Source organism: Dreissena polymorpha, chromosome 1, assembly GCF_020536995.1.
Source record: "Dreissena polymorpha isolate Duluth1 chromosome 1, UMN_Dpol_1.0, whole genome shotgun sequence".
Lineage (NCBI taxonomy): Eukaryota > Metazoa > Mollusca > Bivalvia > Myida > Dreissenidae > Dreissena > Dreissena polymorpha.
In genome coordinates, this window is record NC_068355.1 from 137,529,999 (window position 1) to 137,549,950 (window position 19,952).

The following is a 19,952-nucleotide window of genomic DNA, read 5'->3' on the forward strand; positions in this document are numbered from 1 at the left end:
TTGCATTACGAAATAAAGCATACGATAATTGCTGGACAAGAAACAAAATGGCGCCATTAAAAAATGGAATCAATATACTGCGCCTGTTCCTTTTTTTGAGTAATGTCGATTACACTAACATTTGTAAGATGGTATTTTCTTTTTCATTCCGGATATGAGTATTGGATACAATTTTCATAAGGCACCACGCACTTGCATAAAAAAGATGTTTGTACATATCTATTTTTTTATTGACTGCAATAAATTGTTGTGTAATCAAGGTGTATTCGTCTGAATGGATCTTGAACAACAAACGTACGAGTATAACAAACACGCTGTCAGCAATGCGCATTAAGTTTACATGATAAACATATTAAACCAGCATCACGCAATTGACCTGAAGTTATTCTAAATATGCAATCAGAAAAACATGGTTAAGCGACAATCCTCTTTATAGAATAACTAAAGTTACTACCTTAAAAAATGCAGCTGTATTACTAATATGAGTGCATATTACATTATTTTCAGCGTTCAAGGTAATTTAATTTCATAAAGAACAATGACAAAAAAATCTACAAGTTCAGAACTACCTTCTCACAAAAACTTTGTTTTCAGATTATATTATAACCCCAATATACACGAAAATAATCTAAATATTTGTAAAGAACATCCGATTTACAGAAAGTATTTTTTTTGCTGAAAACTAATTTGTTGATGAGAAATGCATTTAATTAAAAGTTCGCAAAACACAAAAAGTAACAAAGCATCGTAAATATAGTGCATACGAAACGATTGATCAAAATTATATATCAGTAAAGTAATATGTGTTTTAGAAATGGTTAATTTAAGCAAAAAATATTATCTAAACTTAACAGCATCCAATGTTGCAACACACAATAGTAATTATTATAAAGTTGAATAATTATTGTCCCTTAGCTATGTAGTAAATAATGTATTATTTCGATAATAACCCATTTTCAATGATAAATCTAAATATTATTTTGTTAACTATATCCTTTCTGATTCATATCACAGCTTCTTTTTTGCTGCTCCCTGTACTAGCGTAGTCGGGACAGGCAATAGGTATTCAAAGCTTCGTTGAAACATCCTTTAACAAGAAAAAAATAAAATAATACTATGCGAGTTAATATACATATACATATAATATACATATACATATAATTGAAGTATATTATAACGATTCGGAAATCGGCTCTTAGTTCATTGACATTTTGATAAGATGACAACGAACATTTTCCTGATGAACATGTTATACGATACGTATTACTTTTTATCCGGTAAATGAAGGCTGAGAGTTTGTCACTTTATGACTGAAATATAGTATAAATACTGAAAGCAACATTTTGTGTACATACAGTGTTATACATTCGACTGAAATATGAGTCAAATTAACAAAAAGAAAAACACCTCTTACCCTTTTTGGAGCATTATCATATTTCGAGACGCTTTCGTCATCAAAATTAAAGGCCCCATTAATCCTGTCGCCTCTGACCGTTATTTCATAATCCAGGTCAGCCGGTTCCGTTGACAGTACCACACTTGCGGTGGAGCAGTCGGACTGTCGTCTGCCGCCGTCTGTCGTCGGAAGTGAAGTCATGTCCTCATCATCTGATTCGCTGGAGGAGGACAAGCGGTCCGCTGCGTTTGGTGGCCTTGACCCCATGGCGCTGACTAGGGCTACTGATGCCAGACTAGTTAGGCTCTGGAAGAGGCTGCTCCGACGCCGCCTGCCTGTTGGATTGATGAAACAATCAAACAAATAGTGCTGAGTGTTAAGTTCCGAGTATGTCAAAGAATAAAAAAGATAACGTCCAAGCTATCTCAATTTAGACCTTTTTTACTCGAGTCCTTTTAACAACAATTTTCAAATTAGTTGTTCATGAAATGAGACAAAATGTAATACAATTTCATATATCATTTTAAAACAAAAACAAACAAGTAAAATAGAAAAATGTCAGCCACTAGTTTCCTTTTTTTGCCCAATATGACCAACAATTCTCAAAGATATAAATCGTAAAAACATGAAATTCAAATTCAATGCAGTATTGTGGTCTGCCACTCGTGAAAATATGTTTTATTTAACAACAAAAGACGCGCGGCATTATAAGCATCAACACATTTTTAAATTTGCATTATAATTGAAATAAATAAATAAAAATGATATTATTTGCAACGTAAACCCTACCTGTTGGGCAGCATGCCTGTATCGAACTCTCGTCTGCTCCATGCTTCCTACATAAACCTTGCAACTGACGCACCTCCAGCTATCAAAAGACACAATATTACGCCATGAAATTGCTTACAGATTGAAAGATTGCCTTGCTACTTGCATTATTCGATCAGAATAGAGTCCTACATTTTCATAAAGAATAATTTAAAACATTGCAGTTGTTGCGTCAGAAGCTTGAAAGACTAACATAGACGAAAATTTTCAAATGGTGTAAGAGACCGTTTTAGAAACATACCTCGCTTATGGCATGTCAAACGTTGCAAAATTCAACATTTTCATATTGCATTGTATATTTGTATATTTTGTGCTATGTTTCCTTGTTTGTGTAGTATAATTATATATATATATATATATATGTTTTATATATGTGGTTTCTATATATTAATGGCAAAAACTATGTGTTTTATATTTTCATATTCATGTTTGATATTTTTATAAACTTGTTCGAAAAGTTCAAAAATGTTTGAAAAAAATTCATATAAATGTGGCAAAATTCTGATAGTTGTGCTATATAATTTTCAAAATATTTGTGTGTGCTAAACTTTTCATATTTGTTTGCAATATTTCCGTATGTTTGTTGTAAAATTTTCATATTCATATTCTATAATGATACTATTAAATCTTCTGTAACTTGTTTTGACACTATGATTGTATATTGTCTACCGAGACCCTCTATTTGTTTTCTAAAGACAAAGAAGACAAAGAAGAAACATACGGCTGATATATTCTGCAACAAAAGATGAAAGGAGCGTAATCAGGGTGCAGGATAAACGGGTTTCACAGCGGTTATTGGAATACATTTACAAATATATTTAGTGCATAAAAGTCAGTTTTTCTTGAAGTTTATGCCTAAAACTAAAGATTTGAGAATAAATCCATGAAAAGTCTGAACATTTTGCATTTTTTTTTTATGTTGCGTGCAGCGTAACCGTATACACGTACATGAATGCGTTACCCGTCACACTTTTGGCCAAGAACACAGGCTTATTAACCCATTTATGCCTAGTGGACTCGTCCATCCTTCTAAATTGGATCATTTATTTACAAGAATAGGGATGTCTAGTATATTTTTTTCTACATTAGAATATTTCTTACAGAAATTCCTTTAAGCCAACAGCGCATACCCAGATGAGACGCATCATGCGGCGTCTCATCTGGGTGTACGCTGTTTGCCAAGGCCTTTTTTTCTAGACGCCATGCATAAATGGGTTAAATTAAGTAATTCTTATGCACTTCTCATTTCCAAAAGCAGTATAAAAACTTTCTTTAATGCACTATTTGAAATTCTTTAGACCTATTGTTAAAAAAGTTATTTTTAACAAGCTGCAGTGACCGGTATGTTTACATCTACTTACGTTTAATTGTGAACCCCACACAGTAACATGACCCTGCAGCCTGGTAATGTTATGAAAGGAGTTAAATAACTTTCTAGAAATTGATTAGTAGAACGCACGTGCAAAAAAGTGTGATCAAGATAACTTGACGAATAAATTAGTTCTTAATTATGCGATTGTCAATTTATAAGCGACATAATTGGCATTCAAGTTCAACAAAATGTTAATGTTAAGAATATTTTTACATATTGTCATAGTATTCAAAACCACATTTGACGTCCCATCAATAAGGTAACAACAAATGGTCACGTCTTCGTCGGACTTGCAGCAACTTAAATTTGCAATATAAAATATCTATATTTTGGTATTGCTATCATATGGTTCAATTTCCCCGCATCATTTTTGTAAATAATAAACTATGATATTATTCATTTCATTTTGAAGTATTTTGTCATATTGACGTCCCGAACATATGTGAATGTTTATCGCGGAAAATAGGTCAGGGAGTTTAGATTTAAAGCCTCTATAACGCTCAAAATCAACAAAAATTTCGTAAAGTATTTCCTAAAATAAAGTTATCACCCAAACAATCAGTGCTCCTTATAGATACACAATGCTCGTTTTTATTTATTTGCAACACAATTAATTCCATTTTAGTTTCCCGCGAATATATTTATTCATACGATACACGAACACAAATATGGTACCATGTTAGTGTTCATGTGTCGTATGAATAGATATCGTTGCGGGAAATTAAAATGGAATTAAATATAAAAAACAATAGTAAAAACGAGCATTTTGTATCTACAAACATCTATTTTACCAGACCACATCTGGCGTTAAAATTTCGGCAATTGCCATAAGGAACACTGATTTTTAATTGTTTAACTTGATTTTACGAAATATTGAACGAAATTTTCGTTGATTGTGAGTACTAATGGGGCTTAAAATAGCTGGACTATTAAAAAGACAAATGACATACAAAATAGTGGTAGCATTCAAATGATTACCGGCTTCGAGCTGGTCATTGCGGGCATTGAAATGATTACCGGCTTCGAGCTGGTCATTGCGGGCATTGAAATGATTACCGGCTTCGAGCTGGTCATTGCGATATTATCGCTCTTGTGGCTAAATTCCCATGAATCGGAATTCCAAACCTTTGGTTATTACCGCAATAACCAACGCTTAGCCGGGTTACGTTATATATACATACTGCATTATTTCCCTTAATATGCATTCATTAGTAATGCTAACAAAATAAGCCTTTAATTCAGTTATAACAATTTACAATAATTTATATGGCTTAAATTTATTCAAATAAATTGTTAATATTTGTGTTTATACTTGGAAATCATTTGCAAAGATTTTAGTTTTCGATAACTGAAAAGCCAATGAATGGTCTGCTGAATTTGATTAACAATAAACTATGACTTCACTAAATTGATGTCATAAAATAGTTTTGAACCCTCATTAACGTCAAGAGTGTGCATGCTTTACAAGTATTTTACAAAGAATGACCGCTTGCGCCAGCTCTGTACTTAGATTGATTTGCATGCAAAATGCACCAGTTATAGTAATAATTAAATAGCCCTTACCAACTCTCTGTCTCTACCAGTGAATGTGATAAAACTAGGCATGAGAGTATATGCAGTGACGTAGGCATTCCTCTAATCTGTGCATTTGATATAATTGACAAGTTACTGTAGTTGGTTGGAAGATAATATATATGATATTTTATGATAGCTACACTTTGCTTGCTTTTCCTTCCACGGTTTGAAAAACATTCGCAAATACTTACGCAAACATTTTCGCTACTAACAATTAGCTTAACAAAATGCAGGTTTATTATCTCAAAAACGGCAACTTAGAACAGTAGTAGAGTGATTACTTTTAATATTGTTTATTTTTGAATCTACTATCACGCCTAATATTGTTGTAGCTTGTGTCAAAATATAGACAGTCCAATGGCTCCCTTTTGAAACTTTACATCAATGGCTTTCTTGTAAACATTTATAACGCCATCTGTTCCAAAAAGTAAAGAAATAAGATGTACTTTTTGGGGCATAACCATGCTTATTCCTTGTATCTTTTCCGAGACAAAACAGGAAAACAAAAATTCTCTCGCGACATTAACTTGGAAAAAACCTAACGACAGCCTCGAAGGTCTTGTAATCGCGATTTCAAATTAAGAAAGGATTGAAAACATGTATAAAGAAATAACAAATGAACGCTTTCTTAATGTGCATTTCAAACGAAAATTCAACATGATGCATATTTTCTGAAAGGGTCGATGTGCAAAAAAGAAGCTGTGATATGAATCAGAAAGGATTTCGTTAACAAAATAATATTTAGATTTATCATTGAAAATGCGTTATTATCGAAATAATACATTATTTACTACATAGCTAAGGGACAATAATTATTCAACTTTATAATAATTCATAATGTGTGTTGCAACATTGGATGCTGTTAAATTTATATAATAATTTTTGCAATGCAAGAGATCTTTTCATAATGCAATGTATTGTGGTTCACAACAATTATACATTTACTATAAAATACTATTTAGTTTTGACCAGAGATGTTTGTTCACAATGATTTGAACATAAAATACAGATTGTATTGTGTCAACTTTATCGTAGATTCTTTGTTGGAAACAATCCTAGTTTTGAGTAGTTTGTAATGTTAGGCATTTGCACCTTATCCTAACGCATAACCTAATTACTATGCAAGTGAATGTAATATACAGGATATTAACATACCAGATGCAGGCGTACAATAGATTAATTGTGAATTCCTTAGCAAATTGAAATTAAACACATGAGCTAACAAATACAAACACATAGTATAATGCGGTTTCTCAATTAAACATCAGCAGAGTGATTGCAATTGGGTCGCGTTCAGTAAAAACTGGGCATAATGCATGTGCGTATAGTGTCAACCAGGATTAGCCTGTGTAGTCCGCACAGGCTAATCAGGGACGACACTTTCCGCCTAAACGTGATTTTCGGTAAGGAGGGACTTCCTTGAAACTTAAAATACCATAAAAGCGGAAAGTATCGTCCCTGATTAGCCTGTGCTAACTGCACAGGATAATCTGGGATGACACTTTACGCACATGCATTAAATCCAGTTTTCTCAGAACGCGACTCAATTCATCAAACCGTTGACAAACTTGTCTTATAGAAAAGGATGTTGAAACACCACATCAGGAAGATTACAATTAAACTCAATGAATCATTGTTTCAGAAAAAAACTACAACACACATAAAGCGTTATTGTTAGGAATGTCGTTAGGTTAGGAGAAGTACGTTCCACATTATGATGTTAGATCCGATCAATTGAAATTGTTTTTAAATTTGGATGATTTTTATGGAAAAGTTTGCCTTCATAGACCATTGTTTGTTTGTTGTTCATGTTTTTTCATAATGGGCACTTCCTTTAATCATGTGATGTATGATCGATGAAGTTAAATACAAAAGCTAAGCGAAAAAGGTGCAACTAAACTCAAGTATTGAGCGGAAGCCGACTCGACACCATTTAAGCTACAACGCCCGTAATTGAATAACAATTTGACCGAACCTATAACAGCCTAGTGACCTATTAAGCGTCGTTGAACAAAACTTAATTGTTAAGAAGCTTATTCGCGCAGCCAAATTAATTCAATTATTAATTTAAATGCTCTTTCTTAAATTCCGTGAATACACAACGAATGAAATGCCTGTATGGAAGCATAAACAAGAATGCACATTGTTGTTAAATATGATACACCGGCATAAATAAGAGATAAAATGACGCCCTAGATTTCTCAATTTGGTCCATCTTGACAGAGATAATTCTCTTAATACTTTTGTAATGTATACAATTTGGACCGCTCTATTGTATAATCAAAAGGACTGTTTGCGAACGAAACGAAATCCTTTCGGAAACACATGGCCGAATGGTACATAGTTCAACAAATACGATCTTAGTGTTCGAGTGGTTAGAAAGTTTTTCAAACCATTGTAGTCATGCAGGTATAAGCGGTACACTCATGGCAACTTATTTGAACTATATTTTCGAACGCTGTTATTAATAATAATACATTGTTAGATTGTACTATACTTTCAGAGGGCTATTTGTTGTCTGGCATTGTTTCAAAATGAACACATTTATGGCGTTTGAAGCAATCAACACGGCCGCCTAAAAAGAGAAAGTGGTTACGGTGAATGTTTATTTGTTATTTTTGAATAATGTGAATAAATATAATGGGAATGTCAGATGAGAACTAACACGAAGTCCTTCAGTAACTGAATTTTAAAACATCGTCAAAATATTTACTTAGACAATACGGTGCTACACCCCAGACGTGAAATACTGATGCCTTGCCACGTTTGTTTTCACAATATGGAAATATCTGAGCAACTATTCAATATATTGGCTTACCCTGCATTTATTTCTTAAATGTTACCAAACTGGTGAATACTTTTGATTAACAATGATACACTTAGATTAACAAGGAATAACAAGCTAACGATACAGTATACCTTTATAAAATTTGAATAGATGAGCAATGGTTGCAATAAGTTTATTGATTTGTTAGTGCGATACACAGGCAAACAACTATGGTGAGGTTACTAGGTACGCAGTCGAAAAATATATATTAAATCTTTATTCTGATCAATATGATTGCTTTTAAACGGGAAATTTACTTTTCAGACAGACTTTCTGCACGAAAAAACACACAGAACAAGCAAATTCGTTGAATTGAAATCTCCCGCCAATATGCTTCTGGACACAACAGTGTTATATTTGGCAATCAAAAAAACATTTTTTCATGATACAAAGGGCCATACATCCGTTATTAACAGATGGTGTACAATACCATTTGGCGTGCATCATCCTATTATTGATATACATACCCATACCAAGTTTTAATGAAATCCGCCAAAGCACTTCCAAGATATGGCTCCGGACACACAAAAAAAGCTTTTTTTTTCAAGATACAAAGGGCTATAACTCCGTTATTAACAGATGGTGTACAATGCCATTCGGCGCGCATCATTCGCTTATCCATATATATACTCATACCAAGTTTCAATGAAATCCGCCAAAGCACTTCCAAGATATGGCTCCGGACGGACGGACGGAAAGACGGACGGAAGGACGGAAAGACGGACGGACGGACGGACAACGCCAAAACAATATCCCTCCGCCTATGGAGGGGGATAAAAACGGAAACGAATGACGCAGATTTTCAGACGTAGAGGGTAGGTTATGTGTAATGTGTAAGTACGGATATACACTCAGTGTACATCATGAGAATGGCAGGTACATGCGTTCTCAATAAATATTTCCCTAACCAGCAAAAGCAATATATTGTGACGACCGTTGACTCTGTCAATACACTAATAAATGAATTGTGGATTTTGATGTGTAATCAATCATTTATTTACACCTAATGACCCATTTTTAAATCATGAAGTGTTTCATTTTAATAGATATTGTTTTGAAAGTAATAGGTCATAATTTACAATTGAGCCTCGCTCTGTGAAAATGGGGATTAATTCATGTGCGTAATGTGTCGTCCCAGATTAGCCTGTGTAGTTCGAACAGGCTTATCAAGAACGACACTTTCCGCATTAACTTGATTTTGGCAAAGAAGAGACTTTCTGTAAACGAAAATAACATAAGGGCGGAAAGTGTCGTTCTCGATTTACCTGTGCGAACTGCACAGGCTAATATGGGACGACACTTTACGCACATGCATTAAACCCCAATTTCACAGAACACGGCCAAATTATAAAAAGAGAATGCAGTTATTGCCGGTCTCTGAAGTCTAAAGCGCACATGTATCTGTATTGATTATTTTGCAATCATTTCCTATTGTATAAATGGCACAATCAATTTCCAGGTAAGTATACCACGATCGGAATGAAAAACGAACACAATATAAATCAATCATTTTGTAAAAGGTTTAGCGGATGCCCCTGTCATTGTTCGAAGAAAGACAATTAAAACGTTTATAATTTGCATGTCATTACATAAAAATCACGTCTTTCGCCCGACTTTAAAGACGTCATCATATAATAAATAGTTACGAAAGTGTGAACAAAAATGGGAATTTCATTAGAATTACCGTGTTTTAAATTAATGTATTGCCTGTCATAGAGAACCGGACACAATATGGAAGGAGATCAGCATTTTATTATGGAATGCGTGACGCCGAAATAATCAAAAGTCGATAATTGCCTCCATTATGCGAGCACAGATTATATTGCACTTTAAAATATTAAAGCATGAAAATAATTACTTTACAATAAAATCACGAAACAATATAAGCGAGTTTTTTCTTGTGGTTAAGTGCGATACATTAAACTGTCAAACCCCATCGCGATGCGTGTTGTTCTTAACCGACGATAGTAAAAGTACACGTGGCGAGGGAGATTACGATGGTGTTGGTGTTATAAATATTATTATTATTGTTTTTGTTATTTTTCTTCTTTCTATAAATGTTTATTTATTCTTTTACCATAATCATTACTATAAATATTTCCATTATCATACGTTTAAGTCAATGAAGAGAAATATAAAAATAATTGGTAACACATAGACAGCACTATAAACTTTGTCTCAAATGCAACATGACAGAGGGGGTAATCGCATGATAGTCAATATGGCGGCAATCACATGATAGTCAAGATTGCTACGTTCATGCCGAGGCAGGTATTATTCACCGTTTTATACCCTTTATGACTTGTATTTATTGTTTAAATGACGCTCACTTTCAAGCCATATCAGCAATAAAGTTAATAGCGTTCATTTCGTGTTGATATTCGCTCTTTATCTCGACTTTACTCGCTGCTATATTGTTTAGCGAGATGACCTAATTAAAGCTCCACTAAGAATATTTGCGGAGAGTAAAGTCGAGATATAAAGCAAATTTTTATACGAAATGAACGCTAATCAATGTTTACTGATATGGCTGGAATGTGATGTCATTTAAAAATTAAATAAAGTAATAAAGGGTCTAAAACGGCGAAAAATAATTGTCTCGGCACGGACGTCGCCATCTTGACTATCACGTGATTATCCCCTCTGATGTACTGTTTTTAATTACGTTTTTAATCTCAGGCAATAATACAGTTAAATTGCCATCGATGTTTATGTTAATGTTACATTAAGTATCATATATGTATGTATGCATATATATATATATATATATATATATATATATATATATATATATATATATATATATATATATATATATATATATATATATATCCTATAAAGCGTCTATTTAGACATGCCTACCCTGTACTTGTCAAGTTTTCCCGCCGTCTCCTTGTCTCGTCTCAGAGCCATCCGCAGCCGCTGCTTGACCACCTTCAGCATGACCAGATCCTTCTCTTGGATCACTAGCACGAAGCCTGAAATGAATTGGGTTACGTGTGAGTAATGCTTACCATGGAAATAATCATATTATGTATTAGCAGCATGAAGCAGTGAAAGAATTGTGATTTATATCAGTAACACGATTCATGGAAATCAGTGTGTTATTTGTCAGTAGCATGAAGCCTGAAAGGATGGTGTTATATTGAAAACGTGATTAACACAACACCTGGGGAGAATTCTGTTATATGTCAGTACCACGAAGCCTGAAAAGATTTGTATTACACGTGAGCTACACGAATTCTTAAAATATTCTTGTTTCATTGTATAAATTGGCAATCGTAACCTAAACAGAATTTAGTGCATAACATGTCTGTAACATACTTTTGGAATATTTGAGTAAAACGAAGCAGGAAAGGGGTGCGTTATATGTGCGGAACACGATTCTTTAAAAAAATAATGTTTTCTGTGAGAAACGCGATGTTTTTAACAAAATGCCATAAATGTCAGTACTACGAAGTATAAAATGAATTTTGTTGTATGTGGAAAACAGGTAGCTTTTAAATAATGGAGTTATTCGTTTCTTTCACGAAGTCTTTAAAAAAAGTGTGTGCTAAGAAAGTAACGCGAATCATGGAATGAATTTCGTTTTTGTGAACAACGCGAAGTATTGAAATAATTAGTCAATATGTGAGTAACGTGAGCATGGAAAGAATTGTTCCATGTGTGTGTAACTTGAAAAATGAAAAAAAAAAGTTCCATGTGTGTGTAACGTCAGCATGGAAAAAAATTCCATGTGTTAGTAACGTGAGCATGAACAGACTTGTTCCATGTGTTAGTAACGTGAACATGAACAGATTTGTTCCATGTGTTAGTAACGTGAGCATGAACAGATTTGTTCCATGTGTTAGTAACGTGAGCATGAACATATTTGTTCCATGGGTTAGTAACGTGAACATGAACATATTTGTTCCATGAGTTAGTAACGTGAACATGAACAGATTTGTTCCATGTGTTAGTAACGTGAACATGAACAGATTTGTTCCATGTGTTAGTAACGTGAACATGAACAGATTTGTTCCATGAGTTAGTAACGTGAACATGAACAGATTTGTTCCATGTGTTAGTAACGTGAACATGAACAGACTTGTTCCATGTGTTAGTAACGTGAACATGAACAGATTTGTTCCATGTGTTAGTAACGTGAGCATGAACAGACTTGTTCCATGTGTTAGTAACGTGAACATGAACAGATTTGTTCCATGTGTTAGTAACGTGAGCATGAACAGATTTGTTCCATGTGTTAGTAACGTGAACATGAACAGATTTGTTCCATGAGTTAGTAACGTGAACATGAACAGATTTGTTCCATGTGTTAGTAACGTGAACATGAACAGATTTGTTCCATGTGTTAGTAACGTGAGCATGAACAGACTTGTTCCATGTGTTAGTAACGTGAACATGAACAGATTTGTTCCATGAGTTAGTAACGTGAACATGAACAGATTTGTTCCATGTGTTAGTAACGTGAACATGAACAGATTTGTTCCATGAGTTAGTAACGTGAACATGAACAGATTTGTTCCATGTGTTAGTAACGTGAGCATGAACAGATTTGTTCCATGTGTTAGTAACGTGAGCATGAACAGACTTGTTCCATGAGTTAGTAACGTGAGCATGAACAGACTTGTTCCATGTGTTAGTGACGTGAGCATGAACAGATTTGTTCCATGGGTTAGTAACGTGAACATGAACAGATTTGTTCCATGAGTTAGTAACGTGAACATGAACAGATTTGTTCCATGGGTTAGTAACGTGAACATGAACAGATTTGTTCCATGAGTTAGTAACGTGAGCATGGACAGATTTGTTCCATGGGTTAGTAACGTGAACATGAACAGATTTGTTCCATGTGTTAGTAACGTGAGCATGAACAGATTTGTTCCATGAGTTAGTAACGTGAACATGAACAGATTTGTTCCATGAGTTAGTAACGTGAACATGAACAGATTTGTTCCATGGGTTAGTAACGTGAACATGAACAGATTTGTTCCATGTGTTAGTAACGTGAGCATGAACAGATTTGTTCCATGGGTTAGTAACGTGAGCATGAACAGATTTGTTCCATGAGTTAGTGACGTGAGCATGAACAGATTTGTTCCATGAGTTAGTAACGTGAGCATGAACAGATTTGTTCCATGTGTTAGTGACGTGAGCATGAACAGACTTGTTCCATGAGTTAGTAACGTGAGCATGGAAAGATTTGTTCCATGTGTTAGTAACGTGAGCATGAACAGATTTGTTCCATGAGTTAGTAACGTGAGCATGAACAGACTAGTTCCATGTGTTAGTAACGTGAGCATGAACAGATTTGTTCCATGAGTTAGTAACGTGAGTATGAACAGATTTGTTCCATGAGTTAGTAACGTGAGCATGAACATATTTGTTCCATGAGTTAGTAACGTGAGCATGAACAGATTTGTTCCATGAGTTAGTAACGTGAGCGTGAACAGATTTGTTCCATGAGTTAGTAACGTGAGCATGAACAGATTTGTTCCATGAGTTAGTAACGTGAGCATGGAAAGATTTGTTCCATTAGTTAGTAACGTGAGCATGAACAGATTTGTTCCATGAGTTAGTAACGTGAGCATGAAGAGATTTGTTCCATGAGTTAGTAACGTGAGCATGAACAGACTTGTTCCATGAGTTAGTAACGTGAGCATGAACAGATTTGTTCCATGAGTTAGTAACGTGAGCATGAACAGATTTGTTCCATGAGTTAGTGACGTGAGCATGGACAGATTTGTTCCATGAGTTAGTAACGTGAGCATGAACAGACTTGTTCCATGAGTTAGTAACGTGAGCATGAACAGACTTGTTCCATGAGTTAGTAACGTGAGCATGAACAGACTTGTTCCATGAGTTAGTGACGTGAGCATGAACAGATTTGTTCCATGAGTTAGTAACGTGAGCATGAACAGACTTGTTCCATGAGTTAGTAACGTGAGCATGAACAGATTTGTTCCATGAGTTAGTAACGTGAGCATGAACAGACTTGTTCCATGAGTTAGTAACGTGAGCATGAACAGACTTGTTCCATGAGTTAGTGACGTGAGCATGGACAGATTTGTTCCATGAGTTAGTAACGTGAGTATGAACAGATTTGTTCCATGAGCTATTAACGTGAGCATGGACAGATTTGTTCCATGAGTTAGTAACGTGAGCATGAACAGATTTGTTCCATGAGTTAGTAACGTGAGCATGAACAGATTTGCTCCATGAGTTAGTAACGTGAGCATGAACAGATTTGTTCCATGAGTTAGTAACGTGAGCATGAACAGATTTGTTCCATGAGTTAGTAACGTGAGCATGAACAGATTTGTTCCATGAGTTAGTAACGTGAGCATGAACAGATTTGTTCCATGTGTTAGTAACGTGAGCATGAACAGACTTGTTCCATGAGTTAGTAACGTGAGCATGGAAAGATTTGTTCCATGTGTTAGTAACGTGAGCATGAACAGACTTGTTCCATGTGTTAGTAACGTGAGCATGAACAGACTTGTTCCATGAGTTAGTAACGTGAGCATGAACAGATATGTTCCATGTGTTAGTAACGTGAGTATGAACAGATTTGTTCCATGAGTTAGTAACGTGAGCATGAACAGATTTGTTCCATGTGTTAGTAACGTGAACATGAACAGATTTGTTCCATGAGTTAGTAACGTGAGCATGAACAGATTTGTTCCATGAGTTAGTAACGTGAGCATGAACAGATTTGTTCCATGTGTTAGTAACGTGAGCATGAACAGACTTGTTCCATGAGTTAGTAACGTGAGCATGAACAGATTTGTTCCATGAGTTAGTAACGTGAGCATGAACAGACTTGTTCCGTGTGTTAGTAACGTGAGGATGAACAGATATGTTCCATGTGTTAGTAACGTGAGCATGGACAGATTTGTTCCATGAGTTAGTAACGTGAGCATGGACAGATTTGTTCCATGAGTTAGTAACGTGAGCATGAACAGATTTGTTCCATGAGTTAGCAACATGAACATGAACAGACTTGTTCCATGAGTTAGTAACGTGAGCATGAACAGACTTGTTCCATGAGTTAGTAACGTGAGCATGAACAGATTTGTTCCATGAGTTAGTGACGTGAGCATGAACAGATTTGTTCCATGAGTTAGTAACGTGAGCATGAACAGATTTGTTCCATGAGTTAGTAACGTGAGCATGAACAGACTTGTTCCATGAGTTAGTAACGTGAGCATGAACAGATTTGTTCCATGTGTTAGTAACGTGAACATGAACAGATTTGTTCCATGAGTTAGTAACGTGAACATGAACAGATTTGTTCCATGAGTTAGTAACGTGAGCATGAACAGATTTGTTCCATGAGTTAGTAACGTGAGCATGAACAGACTTGTTCCATGAGTTAGTAACGTGAGCATGAACAGATTTGTTCCATGAGTTAGTAACGTGAGCATGAACAGATTTGTTCCATGAGTTAGTAACGTGAGCATGAACAGATTTGTTCCATGAGTTAGTAACGTGAGCATGAACAGACTTGTTCCATGTGTTAGTAACGTGAGCATGAACAGATTTGTTCCATGAGTTAGTAACGTGAGTATGAACAGATTTGTTCCATGAGTTAGTAACGTGAGCATGGACAGACTTGTTCCATGGGTTAGTAACGTGAGCATGAACAGATTTGTTCCATGTGTTAGTAACGTGAGCGTGAACAGATTTGTTCCATGAGTTAGTAACGTGAGCATGAACAGATTTGTTCCATGAGTTAGTAACGTGAGCGTGAACAGATTTGTTCCATGAGTTAGTAACGTGAGCATGAACAGATTTGTTCCATGTGTTAGTAACGTGAGCGTGAACAGATTTGTTCCATGAGTTAGTAACGTGAGCATGAACAGATTTGTTCCATGAGTTAGTAACGTGAGCATGAACAGATTTGTTCCATGTGTTAGTAACGTGAGCGTGAACAGATTTGTTCCATGAGTTAGTAACGTGAGCATGAACAGATTTGTTCCATGTGTTAGTAACGTGAGCGTGAACAGATTTGTTCCATGAGTTAGTAACGTGAGCATGAACAGATTTGTTCCATGAGTTAGTAACGTGAGCATGAACAGATTTGTTCCATGAGTTAGTAACGTGAGCATGAACAGATTTGTTCCATGTGTTAGTAACGTGAGCATGAACAGATTTGTTCCATGAGTTAGTAACGTGAGTATGAACAGATTTGTTCCATGAGCTAGTAACGTGAGCATGGACAGATTTGTTCCATGAGTTAGTAACGTGAGCATGAACAGATTTGTTCCATGAGTTAGTAACGTGAGAGTGAACAGATTTGTTCCATGGGTTAGTAACGTGAGCATGAACAGATTTGTTCCATGAGTTAGTAACGTGAGCATGAACAGATTTGTTCAATGAGTTAGTAACGTGAGCATGAACAGACTTGTTCCATGTGTTAGTAACGTGAGCATGAACAGACTTGTTCCATGAGTTAGTAACGTGAGCATGAACAGACTTGTTCCATGAGTTAGTAACGTGAGCGTGAACAGATTTGTTCCATGTGTTAGTAACGTGAGCATGAACAGATTTGTTCCATGAGTTAGTAACGTGAGCGTGAACAGATTTGTTCCATGAGTTAGTAACGTGAGCATGAACAGATTTGTTCCATGAGTTAGTAACGTGAGCATGAACAGACTTGTTCCATGTGTTAGTAACGTGAGCATGAACAGATTTGTTCCATGAGTTAGTAACGTGAGCATGGAAAGATTTGTTCCATGAGTTAGTAACGTGAGCATGAACAGATTTGTTCCATGAGTTAGTGACGTGAGCATGAACAGATTTGTTCCATGAGTTAGTAACGTGAGCATGAACAGACTTGTTCCATGTGTTAGTAACGTGAGCATGAACAGATTTGTTCCATGAGTTAGTAACGTGAGCATGAACAGATTTGTTCCATGAGTTAGTAACGTGAGCATGAACAGATTTGTTCCATGAGTTAGTAACGTGAGCATGAACAGATTTGTTCCATGAGTTAGTAACGTGAGCATGAACAGATTTGTTCCATGAGTTAGTGACGTGAGCATGAACAGACTTGTTCCATGTGTTAGTAACGTGAACATGGACAGATTTGTTCCATGTGTTAGTAACGTGAGCATGAACAGATTTGTTCCATGAGTTAGTAACGTGAGCATGAACAGACTTGTTCCATGTGTTAGTAACGTGAGCATGAACAGATTTGTTCCATGTGTTAGTAACGTGAGCATGAACAGACTTGTTCCATGGGTTAGTAACGTGAACATGAACAGACTTGTTCCATGAGTTAGTAACGTGAGCATGAACAGATTTGTTCCATGTGTTAGTAACGTGAACATGAACAGATTTGTTCCATGTGTTAGTAACGTGAGCATGAACAGACTTGTTCCATGGGTTAGTAACGTGAACATGAACAGACTTGTTCCATGAGTTAGTAACGTGAACATGAACATATTTGTTCCATGGGTTAGTAACGTGAACATGAACAGACTTGTTCCATGAGTTAGTAACGTGAACATGAACAGACTTGTTCCATGTGTTAGTAACGTGAACATGAACAGATTTGTTCCATGAGTTAGTGACGTGAGCATGAACAGATTTGTTCCATGAGTTAGTAACGTGAACATGAACAGATTTGTTCCATGGGTTAGTAACGTGAACATGAACATATTTGTTCCATGAGTTAGTAACGTGAGCATGAACAGATTTGTTCCATGGGTTAGTAACGTGAACATGAACAGATTTGTTCCATGAGTTAGTAACGTGAGCATGAACAGACTTGTTCCATGAGTTAGTAACGTGAGCATGAACAGACTTGTTCCATGGGTTAGTTACGTGAGCATGAACAGACTTGTTCCATGAGTTAGTGACGTGAGCATGAACAGACTTGTTCCATGAGTTAGTGACGTGAGCATGAACAGATTTGTTCCATGAGTTAGTAACGTGAGCATGAACAGACTTGTTCCATGGGTTAGTTACGTGAGCATGAACAGACTTGTTCCATGAGTTAGTGACGTGAGCATGAACAGACTTGTTCCATGAGTTAGTGACGTGAGCATGAACAGACTTGTTCCATGAGTTAGTGACGTGAGCATGAACAGACTTGTTCCATGAGTTAGTGACGTGAGCATGAACAGACTTGTTCCATGAGTTAGTGACGTGAGCATGAACAGATTTGTTCCATGAGTTAGTAACGTGAGCATGAACAGATTTGTTCCATGAGTTAGTTACGTGAGCATGAACAGACTTGTTCCATGAGTTAGTGACGTGAGCATGAACAGACTTGTTCCATGAGTTAGTAACGTGAGCATGAACAGATTTGTTCCATGTGTTAGTAACGTGAGCATGAACAGACTTGTTCCATGAGTTAGTGACGTGAGCATGAACAGATTTGTTCCATGTGTTAGTAACGTGAGCATGAACAGACTTGTTCCATGGGTTAGTAACGTGAGCATGAACAGATTTGTTCCATGAGTTAGTAACGTGAGCATGAACAGACTTGTTCCATGGGTTAGTAACGTGAGCATGAACAGATTTGTTCCATGAGTTAGTAACGTGAGCATGAACAGACTTGTTCCATGAGTTAGTAACGTGAGCATGAACAGATTTGTTCCATGTGTTAGTAACGTGAGCATGAACAGATTTGTTCCATGAGTTAGTGACGTGAGCATGAACAGATTTGTTCCATGTGTTAGTAACGTGAGCATGAACAGACTTGTTCCATGGGTTAGTAACGTGAGCATGAACAGACTTGTTCCATGAGTTAGTAACGTGAACATGAACAGATTTGTTCCATGGGTTAGTAACGTGAGCATGAACAGATTTGTTCCATGAGTTAGTAACGTGAACATGAACAGATTTGTTCCATGTGTTAGTTACGTGAGCATGGACCGATATTTTCCATGTATGAGTAACGTGAAGCATTAAACAACTGCGTGATTCAATTAAGCTTATTACCACATTTTCAACACAAACTTCCTCTAGAAATGCTATGATTTATTATTATAACATAATGTATCATTGATCATATTTTATAATATTAATAGTTAATGTATGTCACGTACTATTAATGGGCGTGCACAAAAGGAATAAATAATCAGCAACAAAATAATCGAATATTTTATAATAACAAATGGATCATTTCTAAGCAATAATTGCGTATTTATTTATTCAACCTCGCTACACGTACATGATTATTGAGGCGTTATTGAAGTACATGATTAATTAGAAGATTGGATAGTGAACTATTATTGACATTGACAAGGATGAATCGTCGTTCAATAACCTCTGTTTATTCTTTGTTCCTTAAATGGCTTATCCTAAAAAGGTGCAACAATGCAGTAAATCATATTGGTAAATCATTTCGATACAAGTCATATATTGGATATATACAATATTCTTATCACAGCGGCCCTTCATATTCTATGTTTAACAGCTTCAGATCATTAATGTTGACATCAAATCACGACGACAGACGCACTAGTGTAACCGACGAAATGGAAGACTTGTTTATACATGTATATGAGACTTTGTACATGTTATAGCATAGGCCTACTGTCTGAAGAAGCGTATATTGTAAATGACAATATGAAAACACATTTCTATGGTAGATATAAAGTCGTTGTATGAACCCACGGTATATATTTCTTTGAAATATAGCATAGGCCTACTGTCTGAAGAAGCGTATATTTTAAATGGCAATATGAAAACACATTTCTATGGTAGATATAAAGTCGTTGTATGAACCCACGGTATATTTTTCTTTGAAAATAAATAACAACCCTTTGGAGAAATCCAAGGCAATATCTGGTTTTCTTCGAAACTGTTGAGCCAACTAATTTATTTTAAACCTATTCATTTTTGCTCGATTGCATCGAAAGCCTAAGGCTTATATAAATGCTCTCGAGTCCGTTTCCTGGGCCTAGAACCAGTACTTGGTGTCTTTGGGAGAGATCTAA

The 19,952-nt window shown here is 35.8% G+C and overlaps 1 protein-coding gene across 2 annotated transcripts in view; it reads right to left on the reverse strand.

Moving 5' to 3' along the window:
- Positions 1-208: 208 nt before the first annotated feature.
- The window catches only part of LOC127851559 (uncharacterized), a 35,006-nt gene continuing 15,262 nt past the window's right edge, over positions 209-19,952 (reverse strand). For both annotated transcript variants that reach the window (XM_052385393.1, XM_052385402.1), the window contains 4 exons: positions 10,861-10,976; positions 2,186-2,264; positions 1,415-1,731; positions 209-1,087 (listed from right to left, as the gene is read on the reverse strand). In XM_052385393.1, coding sequence (XP_052241353.1) covers positions 1,067-1,087; positions 1,415-1,731; positions 2,186-2,264; positions 10,861-10,976 — 533 coding nt within the window. In that variant the 3' untranslated portion in view covers positions 209-1,066. The remainder of the gene's footprint in view (positions 1,088-1,414; positions 1,732-2,185; positions 2,265-10,860; positions 10,977-19,952) is intronic.